General features: G+C 39.1%; 1 protein-coding gene across 1 annotated transcript in view; it reads left to right on the forward strand.

Moving 5' to 3' along the window:
- LOC122803852 (cysteine-rich protein 2-like) overlaps positions 1-24,998 on the forward strand; it is a 415,299-nt gene that overhangs the window by 386,260 nt on the left and 4,041 nt on the right. The window contains exon 8 of the mRNA XM_044073534.1: positions 22,714-22,771. Within this exon, the coding sequence (XP_043929469.1) occupies positions 22,714-22,771 (58 nt within the window). The remainder of the gene's footprint in view (positions 1-22,713; positions 22,772-24,998) is intronic.

The raw sequence follows: 24,998 nt of genomic DNA on the forward strand, positions 1-24,998 counted from the left end.
CAGCCAGGAATTGCTGCTTCAGCACTTGGCATTTGTAAAAAAAAGCCTTCTCACTTCATTGGGGTACACCATCAATGAAAAGAAATCACAACTGGTGCCCAGTCAAAAAATTGTATTCCTGGGACATAACTTCCCAAATTGTCTTTCTCACTTCAGAAAAACAGGTCTGTCTGACAGACTGCTTCAAGCAAATGGCCACCAGAACCCAGCTAACTGCAAGAAAAATACTGCAGGCTGTAGGGTTCATGGCCTCATGTATTCTGCTAATTCCATATGCAAGAATGCATATGAGGAAACTTCAGTGGTACTTAAAAAGTCTTTGGTGCCAACATTCTCAGGACCTGGAAACTGTCATTCCTATCATACCTTGTCTGAGGGCAGAGTTCCTTTGGTGGGCAGAAACATGCAACCACAACAGCCTGCATTTTACTCTACCCCATGCTGCCCACACCCTGACCACAGATGCATGAGACTATGCATGGGGGGCCCACATGGCTGGCGAATGCATTCAGGGCCACTGGAACCCATGCCAAATTCTCCTGCACATCAACCAAAAGGAGATGCTAGCTGTACAGAATGCTCGGACAGCTTTCAGATACCTAATCCTTTCAGGACAACTGCTGATAAAAACAGACAACACCACAGTTATGTGGTAGATAAACAAGCAGGGTGGGAACCCATTCTTACCCACTCTGCAGGTTAGCCATGACTCTGTGGAGCACAGCTTTGGACAAGCAAGTCCATCTACAAGCTCAATTCCTGCCAGGCAAACAAAATTCACTGGCAGATGACTTAAGCAGAAATCTCCTAGACCCACACGAGTGGAAATTGGAGCCCAGCAGCTTCAACCTTCTGATCCAGAGGTGCGGGACCCCAGAGGTGGATCTCTTTGCCTCCCCCCACAACCACCAGTTAAGCAAATTCTGCACCAGGAACCCTCACAGCAGGGTCTGGAAGGTGGATGACCCTATCCTTTCAATGGGAAAACCTCTCAATCTATGCCTTTCCCCTTCTGCCCCTTCTCTCAAGAGTACTACTCAAGATAAAAGAAGACAGGCCAAGGACAATTATGATTGCCCCGGACTGGCCATGCCAGCACTGGTACCCACTCCTGTGCAGCCTGACAATGGTGCCACCCTGGCACCTACACCAGAACCCCACCCAGCTGTCACAGCAGGAGGGACAGATTTTGCATCCACAATTGCAAACCCTAAATCTTGCCGTCTGGCTTATTCCTTGAATACTCCACCAGCAACCCTAAGTAAACAGGTGCTGGATGTCATTCTTGAAGCCAGAAGGCCTAGTACTAGGAAATCCTATGTGGAAAAGATATTGTTCTTGGATTTAGTCTACAGGAAAGGACACAGCAGTGCCCTCCTTACCTCTAATCCTGGATTACCTAGCAGAGCTACTCCACAGAAGCCTATCCTTCTCCTCCATTAAGATTCATGCCTCTGCAATTTTGGCTCATTACAGTTCTGAGCCACCTCTATTTTCTCACCCTCTCATCAAACAATTCCTGAGAGGGGCTAACAACTTTAAGGCTCCCCAAGGAGAGCACCCACCCCTGCTTGGGACCTTAACTTTGTACTGGAAAAGCTCACGCTCCCCCCTTTTGAACCTGCTGCTTCAGCAGAGTTAAAATTCCTGTCTTGGAAAACAGCCTTGCTTCTAGCCATCACTTCAGCTAGAAGAGTGTCTGAGCTACATGTACTGATGGCGTGGAACCCTTTGTCTTCCATGCTGACAGGGTTTCCCTCAGGACTAACCCGTTCTTTATGCCTAAGGTGGTGTCCAGTGTGGCCCTAAACCAATCCATCCATTTGCCAACCTTCTTCCCTAACCCTCAGAGTAAAGGGGAAAGGATCCTGCACTCTTTGGGCATGCAGAGACAGCTCAGCTTCTACCTTGATAGTCAGCTTTGCAACAGGGGCAGAGGGCAAGGCCATTTCTAAACAAAGCATTTCCAAATGGATAGCATGCTGCATCCATTTCTGCTACAAACACCATGGAAAACCAACCGCTCAGGGGGTCAGAACACATTCCACTAGGGCTACCTCTACCTCTACAGTATTTCTCAGGGGAGTCCCTACCAGGGACATTCTGGAAGCTGCAACCCGGAGTTCTGTACACACCTTCACCAAGCATTACAACTTGCTTATCTTTTCCAAATCCAGGGCAGGATTTGCTACAGCAGTCTTTCAGGGCCTACTAGCCAGCCCCAACTCTTCTTGACTGCCTCCACCCTGCCTCAGCTTTTGGAATCAACCCAAGTGTGATGACTGCAACAGTGAAACATGAAGAACACAGTACAGTTGTGTACACCTACCATAAATGTAGATGTTCGAGTGTATTCACTGTTGCAGTCCTGGTTTCACTCCCTCCAGCCCCTGGTTTTCTCTGTCTTTCTATCTCTCCTCTCTATGGCTATTCCTAATGATATTGGTATTTACTTTTTACTGGTGGTGGTTTCCACACCATATACTAGCTCCCTGTTTGGGGGTTCCTGACATTTGGAGCAAGAAAAACTGATGTAATGGAGTCGGGTGTCTGATTTTATACCCCTGACGACCTGACGTCATGGAAGAAGCAACAGCATCAAATGCAGAAATACTAAGACTCTTGTATTCGGGCCGACTGAGGGCTACCTGCACGCAGATAACCCAAGTGTGATGACTGCAACAGTGAATACACTCTAACATCTACATTTATGGTAAGTGTACACAACTGTACTTTCCATTTCCTTATTTGTACACTTTCCTGGGTGTATGTCAGTCACTTTCCCATGACTGCTTTGCAGTGTTTTGATAACACACCCAGCTTCTCCTAATATGAAACGGCGATTTCCACATGCAGGGTGGTGTTTTGAAAGCCTTACTTAAACATCTCAAAGATAATTCTATGCAATGTTGCTTTCCAGATTGGAATTACAGTTGAGTAACTTAGATTGCAGAGAGGATTTCGGAACCCACCCATATATTTCATTCTTGTACCAACATGAGAACTGGTCAGACTTTCATGACATACATTAATTGTAACTTTTCACTGGTGAGTCATCTTGCATAGTAGTGCATTGTTTATAGACTTTTGAATGAAGTGAGGTAGTTATGAGTCCATTGTGTATGGCAGAAGCTACGACTGCTGTACCTTTTATCTACAAAGTCACACCTGTGGAACCTTTTTTGCAACGCAGTTTTTCTGGGGTTGGAGGGTGAGTTCTTAAACAGAGTAACTGACTTAAATGTTTTCAGAATCCTGACAACAAGAATCAGTCATTCAAAGTGAGTCCTTAGGAAACAGATTATTGGCAGATGAGATAATGTCTGGCAGTAAATACTACAGGTACGAAATGTACTTCATGCAGACAGGAGTAAAGAGGGTCATATGATTCTGGACAAGACATTTTCCTTGTAGTGTAAAGTTTAGAGACGTTGTTGATTTCTTAAATATTTATTTTATTGCTTTAAAATCACAAAGCTTTCTTTCGGCTTCTGTTGTTTTTTTTTTTTTTTTACAAGAAAAAATAATCTTGGATTTTTTTGTTTCAGCATTTCTAATGTGAATTGTGTTAATGAAACTGTCAGTGATGTTTATTTGGAGTTATTGTTAGAGATATTTTTAACTGTCACACTTGTAAAATTATTACTAATCTTTCCTAATATTTATGATGATGTTTTACTCAGTTTTCAAAAACAATTTTCTTTGTTTTGTTCATTCATGCTCAAAATTGTTTTTAGGAATCACTTATTCTTAAGTTATGAAGATCCAAGTCTGCAATATTTTGCATCTTGCTAAACTACCATGCCTTTTGTCATATGTTATCATAATCATTATTAATTTGCTGCATGTGTATACAGACTTAGTAACTAAAGTAGCAGCGTAGCCCCATTGCTTGCCTTTGACATCATGGGTTTTTATTTCTTACTCTTATCTTGTTTTTTTCTTTTTATCACTTATATTGCTTTTACTAGAAGGTTTTATAGCTTGTGGACTTTTTGTTTTGGTCAATAATTCTGAATTCATACAGCTAGAGTTTGCTTATGTTTTCTTATGAACAACTGGTTTTACATTAAGGGGTATAATAATACATTTAACCCACCTGGATTTCAGAAGGCATCCTATGCAGCATATCACTGGACTTTGCCAAACAAACTGGAAAACCTGTGTAACAGGACCATTGGTGAGAGTGGCATCCACTAAATCACATCTTTTTTTTATATATTTTTTATTTATTTGTTAAATAGATACGTTATCTGGTCTTTTACAGAACAGTCAGTAAATTATGGAGAATAGAAGGAAACTGGAAAAACTGGAATAACCATGTAGTAGTAGTCATGCAAGCAGGAGAGACATAAACTTCACGTAGACAGCACTGAAACTAGATATCTGGATTCACCAGCCACTTGGTTAGAAACAATCTGAGTGAGCCTAAGGTATTTAATAGATACATGCTTCTGCATAAAGTCATGCACAGGGCTAGGTGTTGTGCATAAAGACATGGTCCGAGATGGGTGCTATACATAAAGATATGCTCAGAGCTGGCTGTTGTGCCTAGGGCATGCGCACAGCTAGCTGTTGTGCAGAGGGACCTGCTCAGAGCTGGCTGTTGTGCAGAGAGACCTGCTCAGTGCTGGCTGTTGTGCAGAGAGACCTGCTCAGTGCTGGCTGTTGTGCAGAGGGACCTGCTCAGTGCTGGCTGTTGTGCAGAGGGACCTGCTCAGTGCTGGCTGTTGTGCAGAGGGACCTGCTCAGTGCTGGCTGATGTGCAGAGGGACCTGCTCAGAGCTGGCTGTTGTGCAGAGGGACCTGCTCACAGCTAGCTGTTGTGCAGAGGGACCTGCTCACAGCTGGCTGTTGTGCAGAGGGACCTGCTCAGAGCTGGCTGTTGTGCAGAGGGACCTGCACAGAGCTGGCTGTTGTGCAGAGGGACCTGCACAGAGCTGGCTGTTGTGCAGAGGGACCTGCTCAGAGCTGGCTGTTGTGCAGAGGGACCTGCTCAGAGCTGGCTGTTGTGCAGAGGGACCTGCTCAGAGCTGGCTGTTGTGCAGAGGGACCTGCTCAGAGCTGGCTGTTGTGCAGAGGGACCTGCTCAGAGCTGGCTGTTGTGCAGAGGGACCTGCTCAGAGCTGGCTGTTGTGCAGAGGGACCTGCTCAGAGCTGGCTGTTGTGCAGAGGGACCTGCTCAGAGCTGGCTGTTGTGCAGAGGGACCTGCTCAGAGCTGGCTGTTGTGCAGAGGGACCTGCTCAGAGCTGGCTGTTGTGCCGAGGGACCTGCTCAGAGCTGGCTGTTGTGCCGAGGGACCTGCTCAGAGCTGGCTGTTGTGCCGAGGGACCTGCTCAGAGCTGGCTGTTGTGCCGAGGGACCTGCCCAGCGCTGGCTCTTGCACCGAGGGACCTGCCCAGCGCTGGCTATTGTGAAAATGAGGTGAAGGCTAAGGCACTTGATCACATTACTCTGTCAGTGAAATGCAGAGTTCTTTCTTGTGCTGTAGTTTGTTACTGGTCATTGATAAGTGTGGTGGGTCACTGTCTTCAGCAGTCATCTTGTCCTCTTTCTCTCTTGTAGGATGGCTTTTCTGAGATCTGAGGTCTATTTCTTTGGCCACCAATATGGTGAGCTCATCACAAAAAAAAGGTGTAGATTTTGCAGATATCTGGGCTAGAATTATTTATTTTATTTTTGCTTACTATCTTTTTTGCCATGGAGTCTGACTGGGCTAGTTGCTCATTTTCAGTGGAAGCTCGGGGAGAAACGCTCCACATACAAGTACACAGTATTGTTGCACAAGCCAGTACAGATCAGAAAAATGTTACAGAATGTAAAAATTATACAGATAAATTCTACAGAATATAAAAATTATACAGAACATAAAGAAGCCAAACTATACAAAGGAATATGATTCAGTAATGTTTTTCTAGTTGCATACAACAACATACAATACAATTTTATTTAAAGTTGTATAAACATCAGAGTAGTAAGTGGGAGAAGAGTTTGAGGGTGGGCAGAGGAAGGGAAGAGAACAAATAAGTTCACCCTGGTGAGGAGCATGACCATAACCAGTTGTTTTGACAGGTCTTTAGCAGGTTTTTGGATTTGCTGGGTCTGTTGTATTTAGTATATTCTGAGGGACAGAGATGTAGTTAGAGTAAAGAGATTACAGGGAGGATTTGAAAATGAAAATGAACCTTTGTTTTGATGAGAGTGGTTTTCCACATGATAGCTTAGCATCCCTTCCAAGAAGGGCAGGCATATTTATTGGAGGTCATGGAAATACCAAAACAAAATTCTGACCGATGGAATAGAGAAAGGGAGAGACATGTTCATCATATTTATGGTGACCTGAAGTGAAATTTCATAAATTAAGTGGGAGCATGCATGTGACACTGATGTCACTGTTACAGCTGTGCAGCAGGAGCAAATATATGAAGAAAGAACACACAATTAGTCAAAGTAAACAAACATTTTCAAACCACCTCTGCCTCATTTCCTCGGAATCTCTCTTGGGCTTCACTTTCTACTGTTTGTATTTTAATCAGTAATTGGTGGCCCCAAGCACCTAAGTAATAATTCTTCAGCATTGCTGTCGCCTCCTGTTCTCTGCCAAAGTCCATCTGATATCTACCTACATGGGCCTAATACTGATTTTGAAACTTCCTGTGGTAGAAATCTATTGTGAAGTGGTTCTAGATCACAGGTAGATTTTTCATTTTATATCTAACCATTTTCCATTCATCTCTTTCATACAGTGCTTGTGTGCATTTTCCCCTAGATGTATGCAAGCCAAGCATGCCATCGGGAATGATATATGTATTATAAGCTACTGAAGTCTGCTGTATGAACTTTAAAGTTCATAGGTTAGTACTAGGCTAACTGCCCTTGTGGACCATTTTAAGCCAAACCAATTACCCCATGTGAGAATCAAACCCGGCACCTTGTTTTTTAGGTAAACACCTTAACCATTATGCCAACCTCCCACCCATAAGAGGTCAGTGTTATGTTGGCTAGAACCCCATCCTGGAATGGGTGAGCTGGCCATCAACCAATTTAGCTTACCTACCCCCAACCTGTCCTTGTGACACCAAACTCACTTAATGTGTCCCTAGGTGATTTAACAGCATAACCGAACATCTTGATCCTGTGCTATCAGGCTGGATGCTTAAACAATGCAGGGAAATACCAGACTAGTTAAGGGAAGCAGTAAGGGAGAACAGCCAAGGTGGTACAAAGGAGTTATTGAGTTGGCAATCACAAGTTACTGTAAGGGACTTATCCTGAAGAACACGCCAAGGAGCGAAGCATAAAAAAGTGCTAACAAAATGAAAATGTGTGATGCAGTGGTCGGCATTGCTGCCTTACACTGCTTAGTTCTGCAGTTCATTTCTTGCTAGGGGATTCTACCACATGGATTCTTTATCCTTGATTCCAAGTTTCTGAGAGGAGCTCGGGGATCTTTCCAGATCCTAGACATGTGGGGATGTGACTTGGTGTTGATACAATTCCCTTTAAGTGAGTTGTGTGTAGTGTGCATGTGTCCTGTGTCAGGCTGGCATCCCTTCCAGCTCTTTTTCATGTTATAGCCGTTCTTCCTGGATATCCATGACTGTCGCTTATAAATAGACAGATGCTTATGCTGCATCGTCCTAATGCTACTGTTACAGTACATTTGTATATGCAGTCCTGGGTAAGTCTGTAACTTGGTAAATTTTGTGCATGTAAGTAGTATAAGAGCAGCTCCCCAAACCTTTAAGTTAATCTGCAGTTTGAAAACATTATTTATTGAAGTAAAACTATTTAGTCTCAGAGTCTGAATGTGAAACTCCTATTTCTATATTCAAAACAGAAATAGAGCCAGAATTTGTATTACTTAATGCCAAATCTTTATTAAAATTGTAGAAACTCCACATCAAAAACCTATAAAACTGCAATAAGTACAACATGCAGTGACTCAGAGCTGATGGCTAACTTCTATGGCCCAAACACTTTGGCACAACATATCACACTAAAGTGGACAGGTACTTCATGTTCTAGTAATAAACATGCACATTTTAGTTAAATAAGCCATTTTTCATACTTTTGCTACTTTTTTCTCATTTTGCCATTTTCATGTCCTTAAAGCCACTATGTCATCTGCCCTCAGTGGGATCTGCCTGAGTTACAAGAAGGGTTGGTATGAGGTCCTTCTTTCCTGCCCACCACAGACTTTAGTCTGTTAATGCTGGTGTGCATGCACAGAAATATGCAGACTCACACACGCCCCAGTGTTGGTCACCCTCCGGTATCCACCAGACTGCAGCAAGATAACACCCTTTGTAAGGGTGGTTATGAGAAGGAGAGTAAGGAGAATTGTATTTAATTTACTGTGGGGGGGGGGGGTTTGCACACTACACTGATCTTTGTTCTTAGATATACCTGGAGTTTGGATTGTCTGCTTATAGATGTAAGTTAACTTTCACCTCCTCTGTGGTTTTACTCTTGCTTTGTTTATAGTAACATTCCTCCTAAACAAAATGGCGATAAAAAACATTGAATGAAAATTTGTTGTACTACCCAAACCATAGTTGATGAATGAAATATTGTTGTACTACTGTAATATGGGCATATTGATAGTAGCGTCTTGACATTATTATGTTATTTACTTGGAATCACTTCTATTTATCCAGTTATTTCAGGGCCTACATTTTTATTGCTAACAGTACTGACTTTTATTTCAACTTTAAAATACAATTGATAGGCAGTTTATTCTTCATCTTTTGTGCTACGTTTCTGTAACAACATTCATATTTTTGCATCAAATCGTTAAATGTTAGCAAAAAATGTTCTGCCAAAAACAAAACTAGTGATACATAACATAGCCTACTTTAATACCATGCACAGTATACTGACTTTGTACATTGCTGCTTCAGCCATATCTCCAGCATATAAAATGATATCCACCAGGATACAGTAACGATATGAATGAAAGAAAAAGGAAGTCTTTCACTTTAATGCCCTTTTCTGACTTATTTAGTTATGTAAACCAGCTTAACTAAGGGATGTGAGGTCATCTAATACATCCGTGAAGTGATAACTGTGACACCTCTGAGTTTGAAGATAGAAAACAGAAGCACTCAGCCTATTACTTTGGCTTTCATCAGTATTTTCCCAGCATTCCTGTATAATGAAATATTGTTTTGCTTGTGTGATAATCTGAGGTGAGGTCATTAGCTCCCATGGAATTGCACAAGAAAGTCTCCGTCAAACAATGTGTTGTTACAGCTTTGTTATAACCTAAGATAACTAAGGAGATGATGTAGTGTGGATAACCAAATTAGAAGTTGTGAAAGTCAGAGATAATAGCAAATTTCACTGTGAAATTTCAGAATTAAAATCTTTTGTGTGAGTACAAGGGATGTGAGGAAGAAGCATCCCATAAAATTAATTTTTCTCTGCATTAGAACCAAATGATGCAAGTGTGAAACAGCAGTTTTATGTATAACTGCATAAACACCTATGCACTGATGCAAGTGGAAAAAAAAAACATTTATTTCCCAGAGATCATGATGGCAAGACAGGTTAAAAGTTAAGTGTCTGCTGTTGGTTGCTAGCAGCATGATCTAGGATTTCCATTAAATTAAGTACGTCTTAATACCTTAAACATAGATAGTTAAATAGAATACAAAGTGAAAATTTCAAAGTAAGCTCTTAAAGAGAATTGCATCCAATCAATTAAACCGATATTTAACAGTTGCCAAATTATTTTTACTTGTCTACCTTTTAGGACGGTCTTAGAAGCAACAGCAGATTTTTTTAAGTGATGTTGTATGATGATTTCATCTTTATTCATAAGCAGCAAACATAAGTGCAAATGTCTGTTACTGAAAGTTGACATAAAAGGAGAAGTGGGTGATGCGTGATGTGAAACTCCTGATCTCTGGGACCAAAAAAGTAGTGTTTGATGCTGGCTTCCCTTCCAGAGCCTTAGCTGTCAGCAGTGCAACTGCTGGAAATAAAACCTTTAGAAACACAAACCAGTCACACAGTGCTCCTATAAAGGCTGTCCCTCCTCAGCAGTTGACTGCATGATAGTATCAGCAGAAACACCAGTTCACACGGATAAAAACTGAAGTTTAATTCCTCCAACAAGTAGGCACCAGAGTGAGGCAAACAATAAAAACAAAACAAATGGTTCTGATATTAAACCAACAGATTAAGCGCTTTCAGCTTCTTACAGAAGACTGCATCAGAATAAACAGAACCCTTCTCTACACCCATTTTTATAGTACATTACTCATCTTCCATTGGATAAAACATTAATTAAATAATTAATTAATTATGCAAATAGTGCCAATAAACTAGAATTAAAAAAACAGTATCGTTAAAGTTTAGTGCTCGCTGTATAAAACACTTTTTTTAAAAACAGTTTTTGTACTTTTAGTACTTTTGTTTTCAGTATGTATCAGGATATAAATGTATATGAAAGATCTTGTTCAAACCCTAAAACTACTCATAAAGGTAGAAGAAACCAGAAAACATCCACTACAGCATATAGGAAACAGGCTAACATGGTTTTGCAATAGGCATAGTAATGAATGTGTACACATAAGGCTTAGACGCCTTCATTTTCAAGTCAGGAAGAAGTGAAATGTGATCATTCATACCAGGTGGGGTACAGGCATCCAGTTTTAACTGCCATATAATTTCTCTAAATTCTAACATATTCTCCCAATCCCCACCCCTATCACTGGGAACCACCTTTTCTAGGACCCAAAACTTAAAATCTGCCTGTGTGCACACCAGACTGTGCCTATACAGGGCATTAGTTTCTCTTTTTCTGTTAATGTCATAATTTATGTTCATACACACGTGGTCTCAAATTATGTTCGGTTTTACCAACGTAATATGTCCAACAATATTTACAGTAAGCGAGATACACCAGCCCTTTTGAATAACAGCTGTTATACATCAAAGTCTTAATAGCCTTTATTTCTAAACTCTTACAGTTAGCCATAAAAGTGCATTGGGAACCCCTTCCACACTTGTGCCCCCATTTTATTGTCCCATTGATGGTACTGCTCTTCTTCTTTTCCAATATTTCCTTAAGACTATAATTTCTCTTACAGCTGTGCCTCAATTGTCTGTTAAATATATCTAACCTACTGGGCATTCTTTGAAACATACCCCATACTCTAGTTATGGTTTTCTTTATCTACCTTGTATCTTGGTCAAAGGTCCCTGCAACCAAACCCTGTTCTTTTGTTATAGGTTCCACATAAAGTAAGGGTATATACAAGTTTCCCCATCCTTGTTACACTTGTTCTTTAATGGGTCTAATCAATTCATCTGGGTACCCTCTTTCTGAAAAAAGGGAATGAACATAATCTAACTCCTGTACAAAATTGTCCTGTTTGGATGTCATCCTTGCAACTCTTACCATCTGTCCCTTCACAATATTATGTTTCTAAAAAGAGGGATGACTACTTTTGTAGTGTAGGTAAGAGTTGGAAAAATACCTTTTCCTATAAACATTGGATGCAAATCTGTAATTTTCCAAGTCTTTTTCTATGCAGACATCCAAGCAATTAATTTTATTCAATCCTATTTCATGGGTAAAAATGAAAAATTCTGTGTTGGAATTCAAGAATTCAATAAAATTGGGAAACATCTCAAGGAGTCCCTTCCACACAATAAAAATATCATCCAAAAAACAAAAGTACATAGAAATATAATCTTTATACATGAAATCAAATACATGGTGGGTTTCCCAATATAACATAATATTTGCAAATATGGGGGCACAGGAGGAACTCATGGCAACCCCATCAAATGGTGGTACAGCTCCCCCTGAAAAATCAAAAAAATATTTTTGAGCACCAGCTCCATGTTTTGAAGTACCAATCTAAAATTAGCTGAAGATAGAAATCAAAACTCATGTATTCAAACCATTCTAGGCCTTTTTGGTGTGGGATAACAGAAAATAAATCCTTGACATCCACTGTCACAAAAATAAATTCAGATTTAAACTCTAAACATCCTATCTTGTATAAAAAAATCCCATAAATCTATAAGAATGTGTGGGTATTTTGCATTGATTTCTGTTTTAATTTTGTGTCCACAAATCTTGCCATGGGCTGTGTTTTTGAACCCTCAGAGATGACAATAGGTCTAAGGGGTGAGTTTCTGACATCCTTATGGACCTTAGGGATCCCAAACATACTGGGTATGAAGGGTTTTGTGACCTTCAAAAAATGATGTAGTTGATCATTGAAAAGGCCTTGGCTTAAATTATCATCCAAAATCCAATCAATCTTGCTATAAGCTATATTAAATTCATTTCTAGACCCCACAGTATACCTATTATTGGTGTTTAGGATCTCCGCAATTTTGGTAGTAGTCCATATTATCCATCAACACCACCCCATCCCCCTCAACACCACCCCATTCCCCTTGTCAGGTTTCATCACTCTCATATTAACTGTGTTAGTCAATTCTGTCACCCTTCTTTCTTCTCTGGTTACGTTATTTCTAAACCATCTTTGTTTGTTGAACTCTTTTCTAAGTTCATAAATAACAAGTGGTTCAGAATTGAATAGTTCCTGGTTAGGAAGGGGATTAAAAGTACTCCTCCTAACCAGCATGTTAGTAAACTGACATACTAGCTGGTTATGATACAGGTGTTCCAAATTTAATTTTCTCGAACAATTTTATATCAAGAATGGTATTGGCTACTTATCCACATTTACTCAGTACAAAGGTGAAACCTTTCTTGAAAAGAGAAGAAATTATCATCCACCCTTAAATCCATGTAGTTGTAAATGTGAAAGTTGTCCTTTGTAATCACAATATTACACCCAGAATCACTGTTAATTTAATTTTCACAAATCTTGTGTATTGGGTCCAATGGCCCCTCACCTGCATTTGAATTTAACTCACTGGGCAAAACAATTTGGTCGCGACTCACACTGCCACGCAATAATCCATGATTTATCTGTGGTACTGTCTCCCCCGGTATCGAGGATAATTCCTTGTAACTCTGTATAAGATGGCTGGGATGTCAAGTTCTGAATCCTTTTGGACCTCCTCGGATAAATTCATCCCTAATGGGACATTATTAACATTATCATTTTCATCATAGTAGGTGTCATATTGAATAACCCCCCCATGGTTCACCCCATTGTCAGAATTCACAAAATGTTAACCTTGGTTAAATCTACCAGGGTTTTTTTCTTCTTCTCTACCCCTTTTGTAATCCCCCCCCCCCCATGGGGTAGGCCCACCCTTGAGAATACTCTCTATTGTCCCTTTCTAGCTTAGTTTAGTTCTTGGAAATTATTTTATCGGTATCTTATAATGCAATCCTATAATCACGTTTGTATTTATCAACAGTAAAAAGTAAGTCATCAGTAATTTCTTTGTACAGTCTATTAAAGTCTGTTTTTAAACTGACAATGATAACTGTTATTATTTATAATAGCCTTCACAAGAGCTAACCCACAACCATTTAAAATCCACACAATTTCTTTATAAAAGGCTGTACCAGGTTCTAAATTGTTAGGAAACTTCAGGATACATAAACCTTTAGGCACCTGGATAGTTTTAAGATAGTCAGGTACCAATTATCTAACATAAGGTTCCTGTACTTTGTAAGTTTAGATTTTAAGTTCTTACATTTTCCTGTGTATGTCGAATGATTCTCCTCTGTATTGTTGGATATATGCTCTGGTAACACAAAACCCTTGTTGAGCCATAAGTTGAAGTCCAAGTCTTGGTAATGTTGTAAATTGTCCAAAAAAGCCAGTTGTCTCTAAAATCATTTTTAAAATCGTTAAAACAGTACCAGTGCAAATACCCACACATTCTTATAGATTTGTGGGATTTTTTTTACACAAGATAGGATGTTCAGAGGTTTTAAATCTGAATTTATTTTTGTGACAGTGGATGTCAAGGATTTATTTTCTGTTATCCCACACCAAAAAGGCCTAGAATGGTTTGAATACATGTTGTTAGAGTTTGAATTTCTATCTTCAGCTGATTTTAGGTTGGTACTTGAAAACATGGAGCTGGTGCTCAAAAATAATTTTTTTGATTTTTCAGGGGGAGCTGTACTACCAACTTGATGGGGTTGCCATGGGTTCATTCTGTGCCCCCATATTTGCAAATATGTTATAGTGGGAAATCCATCATGTATTTGATTCCATGTATAAAGATTATATTTCTAGGTACTTTTGTTTTTTGGACGATTTTTTTATTGTGTGGAAGGGACCCCTTGAGATGATTCCCAATGTTACTGAATTCTTGAATTCCACCACAGAGTTTTTAATTTTTACCCACGAAATAGGATTGAACAAAATTAATTACTTGGATGTCTGCAAAGAAAAAGACTTGGATAATAATAGATATACATCCAAGGTTTATAGGAAAAGGTGTTTTTTTCAACTCTTACCTACACTACCAAAGTAAAAAATCAAAAGCAGACAGCAACACCAGAACTGATGTAACAAGACGGTCAACTCACCGTCCCAGCTAGGTTTAGAAAAGTAGCGTGCAGGCTTACTCAAATAAGGCAAAGATGGTGTTAATCCAAAAATATATTTAATAAACACAAACCACAATATAGGAAACTGAAATCCACATAAACAACTGTTAAGCGCTTTCATCCGCTTATAACCGTTGTTACACTACCAAAGTAGTCATCCCTATTTTCAGAAACATAATATTGTGAAGAGACAGATGTAAGAGTTGCAAGGATGACATCCAAAAAGGATGATTTTGTACAGGAGTTAGATTATGTTCATTCCCTTTTTTTTTAGAAAGAGGGGTACCTGGATGAATTGATTAGACCCATTATAGAACAAGTGTAACAAGGATGGGGAAACTTGTATATACCCTTACTTTATGGGGAACCTATAACAAAAGAACAGGGTTTGGTTTCAGGGACATCACCTGTTACACCTTATTTAGTAATGACCTTTGACCAAGATACATGGTGGATAAAGAAAACCATAACTAGCGTATGGGGTATGTTTCAAAGAATGCCCAGTAGGTTAGATATATTTAACAGACAATTGAGGCACAGCTGTAAGAGAAATTATAGTCTTAAGGAAATACTGGAAAAGAAGAAGAGCAGTACCATCAATGGGACAATAAAATGGGGGCACAAGTGTGGAAGGTGTTCCCAATGCACTTTTATGGCTAACTGTCAGTTTAGAAATAAAGGCTATTATGACTTTGATGTATAACAGCTGTTATTCGAAAGGGCTGGTATATCTCGCTTATTGTAAATATTGTTGGACATATTACGTTGGTAAAACCGAACGTAATTTGAGACGTGTGTATGAATTAATAGAAAAAGAGAAACTAATGCCCTGTATAGGCACAGTCTGGTGTGCACACAGGCAGATTTTAAGATTTGGGTCCTGGAAAAGGTGGTTCCCAGTGAACATGGGTGGGGATTGGGAGAATATGTTAGAATTTAGAGAAATTATATGACAGTTAAAACTGAATGCCTGTACCCCACCCGGTATGAATGATCGCATTTCACCTCTTCCTGCCTTAAAAATGAAGGCGTCAAAGCCTAGAAGGGCTAAAAACCAAATGATGTCTACACATTCATTACTATGCCTGTTGCAAAACCATGTTAACTTTTTATGACATTTTCCTATATGTTGTAGTGGATGTTTTCTTGTTTGTTCTACCTTTATGAGTAGTTTTAGACAGACGTCTTGTTTACTCTGTAATGCTAAGACCAAAAATCAGACTTCATACAATCAAGTTGTCATAAAAAAGTTTTGCTTTCAATTAGTGTCCTTACTGATACAGACACAAAACAGAATGAATGTTTGCTGCAGAACCTGTGCTTCTATATTTACAGATTGTAATCATTTGCTTTCTTGTGAAGGCTGGACTGGGTTTACTGAAACACCTGTGGAACTGCTGAGTGTGTGAAGACTGGAGAAATATATTTTTTCTGTAGGGGAAAGGCAAATAATTGCAAGCAGATCTGTTGAGGTAGGGAATTATTAGAGTGCTTCTGATGGTCGGGACAGCGATGGTACAGTGGCAGAATGGATAGCCTTGTCACCTCACAGAAAGAGGTTCCCTGGTTTAATTCTTGGCTGAGGTACCTTCTGTGTGGAGTCTGCATGTCCTCCCTGTGTTTGCATGGCTTTCCTCCAGGTGCTGCAGTTTCCTCCCACATTCCAGAAGCATGCAGTAGATGAATTGGGCGCACTAAATTGTCAATAAATGTTAGTGTGTGGTGTGGAAGAATTACCACGGCAGGGCTAGCCACCCGGCGATGTAAACCTTGGCATTAGATTGTCACTGTTGAAGTGACACCCTAACCCCATGTGCAAAAATGGAGAAAAAGGGGTTGTGACTGGATAGACTGGTGGTCAGGACTGAAATGCACATTATGAAGCTGTACACTATTTTTAATTGCCATGTACTGTAATTTATGATGCCTTCAGTGCCATGGTAAATATATTTATTAATATTTTTTTACTTGTTTGTGAGAATGACACTGCCTAATGTACTAGTGAAGTATAAATCTGCTGCTGTACAAGTGGCAACATATACAATGTAGAGGAAGGTGTGTGTGTGTGTGTGTGTGTGTGTGTGTGTGTGTGTGTGTGTGTGTGTGTGTGTGTGTGTGTGTCTGTTTACAGGAAGTAAACACCCATCACCTGCTACTTGTGTAACTGCAGATGTTGCCTGAATTAAGTAGTCCACATAGAATTTTTGTGTAGCAGTAATCTTTTTTCCTCTCTATAAGTTTGAGAGGCACCATTTATTTCTATGTGATTGAGTGCATTCCTAACTTCTGAGCAAATGTGTTTTTGTTCTGTTTCATCCCACATTTGAGCACAATTGTTTCACAGCACAAAAACTGCGTGTAGGCATGTTTTGGAAAGATGTTATACTGGAAGAATTAAAATGGACATTGGACTGTTTATGATCAGGTGGGCCGAACTGTGCTGCTTGAAGCAGGGGGTGGGCCGAACTGTGCTGCTTGAAGCAGGGGGTGAAAGGATCTGGTGAATCCATAGTGAATGTTTATTGAACCCATAATGAACTTTCTCACAAGTTAAACACAGTCTTCTCAAAACGTCTTTGTTTTGAGAAGGTGGTCCTGATTCTGGATACGGATGAGAGAAGAGCAGTAATTGGCAAGAGAAACTCAAACTGCAGAGGAAATTCTGCTTTGTTTTTAGTGGATTGGGAAGTTGTATGAAGAAATGGGCCAGTTTTGGTGTAAATCAAAGCTCAGCCAGGTTTTGGCATTTTGGAATTTTGTATATTTTTGATTTGAAGGGTTGGAGCTGCAGAGGTATAATCTTCAACAGAGCATATAATTTGGATTATCTGCCACTGAAACCTACAGCGTACTTGGGTTGGTGTGGTTTTATTTTTAATTATACAGAACTAAATCATAGCCTGTTAGCCACCAGATGGAAAAAGGTTGTAAAAAGATTAACAATATTCTTTTATCTGGGCTTGTCCTGTGGAACTTGTGCAGACAATTTTTCAAAATGGAGAGGCTCCTTGACAGACTTCAGGCATAATTATGTCTTTCTTTTGGTCAGCCAGGTTGAGGATAACCTTATCAGGTAAAAACATATTTGTTTGTAGAGCTGGAAATGGCAGGCTACCAGGTTTCTGAAAATTAATTAGTTTCAAGCTAAGGATGCAAACATCGGAACTGGAATTAAGTTTCTTGAGTGTTTTGTTTGAGAAGTGGCTGATGTACTTGCATCTGTCTGGTTAAGTAACATCACTTTTTAGGAAGCTTATGAAATGGGCTTGTGTGTTTAAAAAAAACAGAACAGTTTTTAACGCACATATGAAATGCTTGTTGTTGGTAACTACAGAATTCAAATATTTAAGAAAATACATAGCAGTCTACCTAATCAAATATTTCCTGTAGATTTGTACATATTCCTAAATTTTAACAGTCACAAACCATGGATAAGTCTGCATTCATTGTTTACCATGCCAAAAATGATTATAGGCTGGAAAGAATGATGCAGACAAAAATTATTTGGGGGGGGGGGGGAGTGTTTGAAGTTGAGAAGCACACAGATCCCTGTGTATTTTAGATTTACAACAGATGTTCTCTGCTCAATGAAATTAATGGAAAAACTTTCTTCTGTAGTAGAGGAGAAACAAACACATAATTCAACATTTTGTTCAATTTCTGAAGATTAGGGTGGATTCCACAAAAACTGGAACAGAGCAGTGTGCTAAATTTATCTTTTTCTGTGAGCAAGGATGGGTAAGAAATCCTTGACTGACATACCAGTAACTATGTAAAGCAACAGTCTTCAATAGTTCAGTATACCTGACCAAATAACCATAAGGAGACATGGTGAGGCAAATGACAAAAGTACCTACATATAGGGCCCAATTCCAAAAGACTTGTCACTGTAAGTGATTTACTCAGTACGAGTCTGCCCTGACTCTGAAAGATTTGCTTTTGGTCTAAGGGACTTAGTTCGGCGTAAAGCCTAAGTTTAAACAGGCTTGCACCAGTGGGTCAGATTACAGAAGACTTGATCTCCAAGTAATTCATGGTTATGGCCAACCTATCTGCTAGCAGATCAGTTTGGAGTCTGGCCCAGTGAATATTAGAAAACATCAGACAGGAGGCTCAGAATTCAAGCATCATGGTGATGTGATATACTGCATAAACTGAATCTGCCATACTGTTGATTACATTGACTAATGTGGCTTACAGTGATGTCATCAATATGGACTAGTGATAAGCTGTTATACACTGGGAGCATAGCATTACTTAAGAGCAGGTCAGAGTCATTACAGTAATACAGTGCTATTTCATAAAGGTAGGGCATGCATGTAGGTGAGTGCAACAGTGACACCTACTTGTCAACGTGATGTGTATCCATATTGCTGGGCAGCAAATTAATGAATAGTACACACATTTTCTTATATTTCTTGCACAACATCTGTGTGTGTGTGTGCGCATGTGAGAGAGAGAGACATTATAAACATGATCCACATGTAAACCTCAGCATTGTCTGCTGATGGATAGGTTGGCCATAATACCTTGGTTCATGAGTAAAGCTGAACATATTAATTGCATTATTAGCATAATGCCAGACACATTCAATACATCTCTGTTGTACAGTAGATTTTTTGATGTTCAGTGGCTTCTGATGCTCCCAAGGGAAGTCCAGAAGGGTGTGTGTGTGTGTGTGTGTGTGTGTGTGTGTGTGTGTGTGTGTGTGTGTGTGTGTGTGTGTGTGTGTGTGTGTGTGTGTGTGTGTGTATACACGCACGTATATATGTGTGTGTTTATACACACATACAAAATATAATATCCACATTATATAGTTCAACTAATAATATCTGTTTGTGACACAGTGATATGTTCCTCTGTGATTTGCAGTTATTGTGGACAGGAGATTTAGAACAGTTGTAGTTATTTTTAGTATTTCTTAACAATAATAGATTTGGCTTACAATTTACAGTTAATTATGATTTGAAGCAGATGGATTCTTTTGGATGTACTGGCTAGTAAGCAGAATGATGGATCACTGAAACTATTTAGGAAACTGTTAAGCAGAAATGCCTTGTCATCTTATTATACTTGTAATCCTATGTTTATTATAGAAAATATTCAATTCTCACGGTTTGTCAGGGTATCTATAATATGTAATGACCATGGGGGAGAGAGTGATTTCTTTGGATGATATAGTAAAGAAAATGCCTGAAATAGCACTTAGGGCTTAGATCCGAAACAGTTATCAACAGGCTTAAGTAAACAAAAAATGAATAATTCAGAGACCATTGCCCCTAGGTTTACTATTGCATTTGGTACTAATTTATTTAAGATTTAAGATGAGAGGATTCATGGCAAATTTTGGCATATTATAAAAGCAGATAAGGAGTTGGGGGAAGTCTGCCGCCCAATGTGAATACAGTTATAGAACAAACAGAAGTATAGTGGAACATTTTGTCTGTTATAAGAAGGGTCATAATATGTTTGTGAAGTCTAGACAGACATTACTGGGACAGTGCCAGCTGATTGTACACCATGTGGTTCATGTTCGATGTGCCGGTATATTGTGAAAGGCAAATGTTTTTCTGCAGTTAATAAAAGAATGACATATGATATAAAGATTTTGCAGATTGATTGCCATACAGATTATATACATGTGACAAGATAAATAGTATAAAGACATCTTGTGGACTTGTGTCATGAGTATGGTCCGAGATGGTTCCATAATACTGATTAATATCAGTGGGGAATTCTGTCCCAACCCCAAAACTCCCAACACCAGCACACCCACATAATATGATAGAACTTTGGGCCATGCTTATGGTTGGTAAGCATAACCTGAACTCTGTGGTAAAAAGCCAAGTCCATATGTGATTACTACCTTGGTAACTCTAACTACAACTGCCCCTGCTCAACATCACACAGAATAAACTATTTGAAGATTCAGCTTTTCAATGTTAAGTTACTCTGCCTGTGGCTAATTCTCTGTTTTAAGTATGTGTTATGCTTTATTATGAGCTTGACTTAGAAGAATATCGAGTAAAGCAGAATTTCACCAACCAGAAGTGCAAAATGTTAGCAGCAAAGGATGAGAACCACAGGTGCAAAATCCAGTAAAATACCATTTATTGGTAAGCGCTGTCGTCAGGTTTAAAATCACCAAACTTCTTCAGACACCATTTTACAAACATGCCCAAACATTTATACCAGTGTCATAACTACCAGCAGCCAATGACATCAAATAAACACCCCCACGTGATTCATTTAAAAATTCAGGAACCTACAAGTTTAAAAATACATGTTCCTTAAAGAGACATTCACAGCACTGTTGAATGTTGCATTACATCCATCTTACTATTTGAAATTTATACATTACACCACGTTTCTAGTGATAAAGAATGACATTTTATCTATCATCGGCTTTTAATTTAAGCAAACTAGAAACGGACACCATGTCATTTAAATTGATTTAATGATCAGATTTATTTGAATGCTAGTTGGCCAACAGGATTAAATGACATGGTGTCCGTTTCTAGTTTGCTTAAATTACTTACCATTGCTTACTGGATTTTGCACCTGAGAATGTCAAGTAAGCATGTTTACAGAAAATAATTAGTTTTGTAAGATGGTATTGTGTTGGGAGTGATGGTGCATTGTAGTTCTAAAGCACTAACCCCTTAATCTCATCCAGTAAGCAAAGTATAAACTCATACAGTTTATAATGCAGCTCAGGTATTCAGAACCATGGAAAATACAAGAAAATATATTATAGAACAAGGAAATAACTAAAATGTGCCCAGAGCTGGTTCCTTTGTCTTACACCTATGGAGTGCCAGTGTGTGCTCCCCCTTCAGAACCCTGAATAGGCTAAAGTGTTTTTTTCCACCACTTCTTTGCCTACTGACTGTCATGTAACTGCAATGGGTACTATACTGCTTTGTTACCCTTTGAGGTGAAAGCACAGAACAGTATGGCCACCATTCAGGTAGCCATCAAATGATTTCGCGTGTTAAGTTCCAGCTTTCCTCTTGAGCATGACTGCAATTTGTAATCCACTTTCATGAGTAAAGATGCCCCGATAGCCCCACTATTTGTAGGCAAGCCCCTCCATCCATCTCTGGCCTTCAGTAGCCACTGTAGGTGGAGTATGTATCCTGGGGTACAAAGCCCCCCTCCTCCCTAGAAGAGATGAGTAAGCTCTACCTTGTCATCTCCCTTCCTTACCAGCTCCTGGGTTACTAATTTTTCCTGGGTAATCTACATCATGGTCAGGGCTTCACCAGTCTGAACCAGTGAGCTAGCTGAGATAAAGTGGGTATCAGAGAATGGATGAATAAGAACAACGTCTTAGCAAACTGCCTTAAAAATTAAGCCAAGAACTAAGTAGAGAAGTAACGTGTGCTTGAGGCTTTATTTGTTGTGTAGTTGGAATACTCGAGGTCTGCATAATGCATAAGTACACATAAAATGTGTAATATTTCCAGCCTCAAACGACAGTTAAATGTATTGCTTAGGCTGTGCTTGTGTGATAAAATATCTTCGTAAGAATAATAATCTGGCTGCATTATAGGTGAAAGTCTAATATTGTTCAGGTTCATTGATACCACAGAGAAACATTTCTGTGAATTAAATATTGCATCTGATATTATCCTTTTTTCCTTTTCTATGAAGAATTTAAGAAAAAGAATAATTATAATCCTTATTGCATAAAACGAGTGAAGGACGGTATCCTGAATTTGGGGAAATTTTCTCTCAGGCTCTTCACTGAAAAAATGAACCTGGTTAAGTGGACTAATCGGCCAAAGTCAAATAAATAAAGGCTGATTAATGATGCAGGGTTATATTATATCTTTGATTGTGAATGGTCTGCTCGTAGGGAAAAAGGATGTAAACTCTCTTTTCTGGACATGGTCATTAGACTTGTTTGTCCCAGTTTGTGCTCTAGTCTGCTTACTTCATGCATGTGAGCTAATGTTACAAGTCTTACCTGGAATAGGTATATAGATAGGAAGTACAGTGATCTGTGTGATACAGCAAGTGCCACTTAAGCTAAACAACCTGACAAATTTACTGGCTACAGATCTTCACCATGGCCTATATTAAAATAACTTTTTTTATTCAGTAACCCAAGGCTTACTAGTCGTACATTTATGTGCAATTATGCAATGTATTGTTAAGGGGCATGGTAATTAGTGTTACTTGTTTCTCTTTTCAGCATGATGGTCAGCCTTACTGTCATAAACCCTGCTATGGAATCTTGTTTGGACCCAAAGGTAAGAGCTTTGATTTTACTGCTTTAATGGCTTGTTTTTGATAACACAAGGTGATTAGACATGAGAACCTGCTCTTTTTCAAGATCTTGGAGATTTTAGTTTGTATAAATACCTTGTTGAAAGATATAGAGTCTACAAAGGGAGATAGTGACATCAGCCCAAGTCTACTTGTTAACAGGGTCCAGTAGGAGTATCTGGCTATCTTTTTGCTAAAAATCTGTGGATGCATTCTCTTTTATCAAGGAAGAGATAAAGTACTAATATGCATTTTAACCAAAAAAGCACAGTGAATGAAGTTAGGATTTTGACACAAGCCAGTATAATATGGAAGTTGGTATTCAAAAGAGAGTGAGAGAAGCCAAGTCAAATATATTACTGTAAACAAACAGATCTGTAACAAAGATGACAAGGGATTAACAGGCAAAGCAGGGGAACTCACAAACATACCTCTCAACTGTACAGACTTTTGCAAAATGTCCAGATTTTTACCTCATATTTTTGGTCCATTTTTCATAAAATTGTGGTTTTCTAGAAAATTAGTGGCAAATCATTGAAGATATAACTTAGAAAATAATGACAGACGTTTGAGTTTCGGACTTCATACCCTACAGAAAATTCATGCTAATGCAAAACTTATTATTCTCTCAACTTTCTAAGTTTGTAAAAGCAATATTTAAAAATTGTCCCTATTTTTGGGCCTTTGTCCCACTTTTATTAATGGTCTTGTCCAGATTTCTTGCGCTATGAGGTTGAGAGGTATACTCAAAAGATAAAGAAGAGTAGATCAGAACAGGCAGGGGCATAGCTAAGGAGGGGTGAAGGGGCAACCATACCTTGCACAAGATGTCAGGGGAACAAACCTCAGTACTGGCATTCAGTGAATGCTGGTACTGGATTTGCTGACGTCCTTCATCATTCCATGTGTGGAATAATGCAGTGCTGGCATTCAGAACTGAATGCCAGTAATGCATATTTCTGTTAGGACTGAAGCTTCAGTGTTGTATTTAGCTGTAGCAAATCATTTGCAAAGGAAAGGGACATTATTAGTCTTCTTGTATGAGAGGCTAAGGGGTGCAGATTGAGGACAGCTGACCTGGCTTGCTCCTTAACCTGAGATGCGGTGTGCCAGATCTGAGAGTGGACCATTTTTTATATTATTTAGTTTTTTATTTTATTTTATTTATTTTTTGCTGCTCAATTTAGAGTTGAGGGGACAGTTTGAGGACAACAGGGATGCCATGCTCCCGAGTCTTAGATGAGTGCCATATTGGTATTGTACTTTATTTTGTTTTGATGATCAACTTAGAGTTGAGGGGCACCAGATGAGGGGAAGGGCACTGCGTGCTTGATGAGCAAGCAACAGCTCTGAGAACAGAAAAAGTAAAATTTGTGTATGTGTGTGTGTTTGTGTGTGTGTGTGTGTGTGTGTGTGTGTGTGTGTGGGGGGGGGGGGGTGTCAACAGTGTATCATGAAAAAGGTGACATAAATTATATAAAACACACACACACATATATATATATATATATATATATATATATATATATATATATATATATATATATATATATATATATATATATATATATATACATGCATATATACATGCATATACACGTACACACTGATTTCTCTTTTACCTAAAACTTCCTACAGAGGGCGGTTTGGCTGACTGTGTAGTTCTCTTCATCTTGATGAGGATGTTTTTATTTTAATCTTTTTGTATTAGGTTGTCCTGTTGTATGTAATGCCCTGTAGAGGGCATTTTGTCCACTTGTATAGATCTTCTTATCCTAATGACATTTGTATATTTTTACATTTCTCGGCAAACCCTCTGTCTTGCTTATTTCATCCTTAAAAAGGATGTTTGAGCATTTGTAGTGGCAGTCTCATCCTGATAAGGACATTTTTAGTCCTATGGCTTTAAATAAAGCAAAGCTTCTGGAAGCCTTGGGTCTAAAGTCTTTGAGGTGGCGAACCAACTCAAAACATCCTCATCAAGATGAAGAGAACTACACAGTTGGCCAAAACCAGGTAGTGTTAAATAAAAATTTGAAAAGCAAGTAGAACAGCACAGTTGTTCCAAACACTTCAAAGAGATATACTCTGCATGTATTTTGTTGTGTAACTAAAGCACTTGCACAGTTCATCTCTGAATTTTCTTGTAGACTGCCGTCAGCTTAGAAACATGGAAAACAGAGTTCCTTTATACTGTGGCATTATTTTAAA

The sequence above is a fragment of the Protopterus annectens genome, chromosome 6.part0, assembly GCF_019279795.1.
Source record: "Protopterus annectens isolate FY-2018-M chromosome 6.part0, PAN1.0, whole genome shotgun sequence".
Classification (NCBI taxonomy): domain Eukaryota; kingdom Metazoa; phylum Chordata; order Ceratodontiformes; family Protopteridae; genus Protopterus; species Protopterus annectens.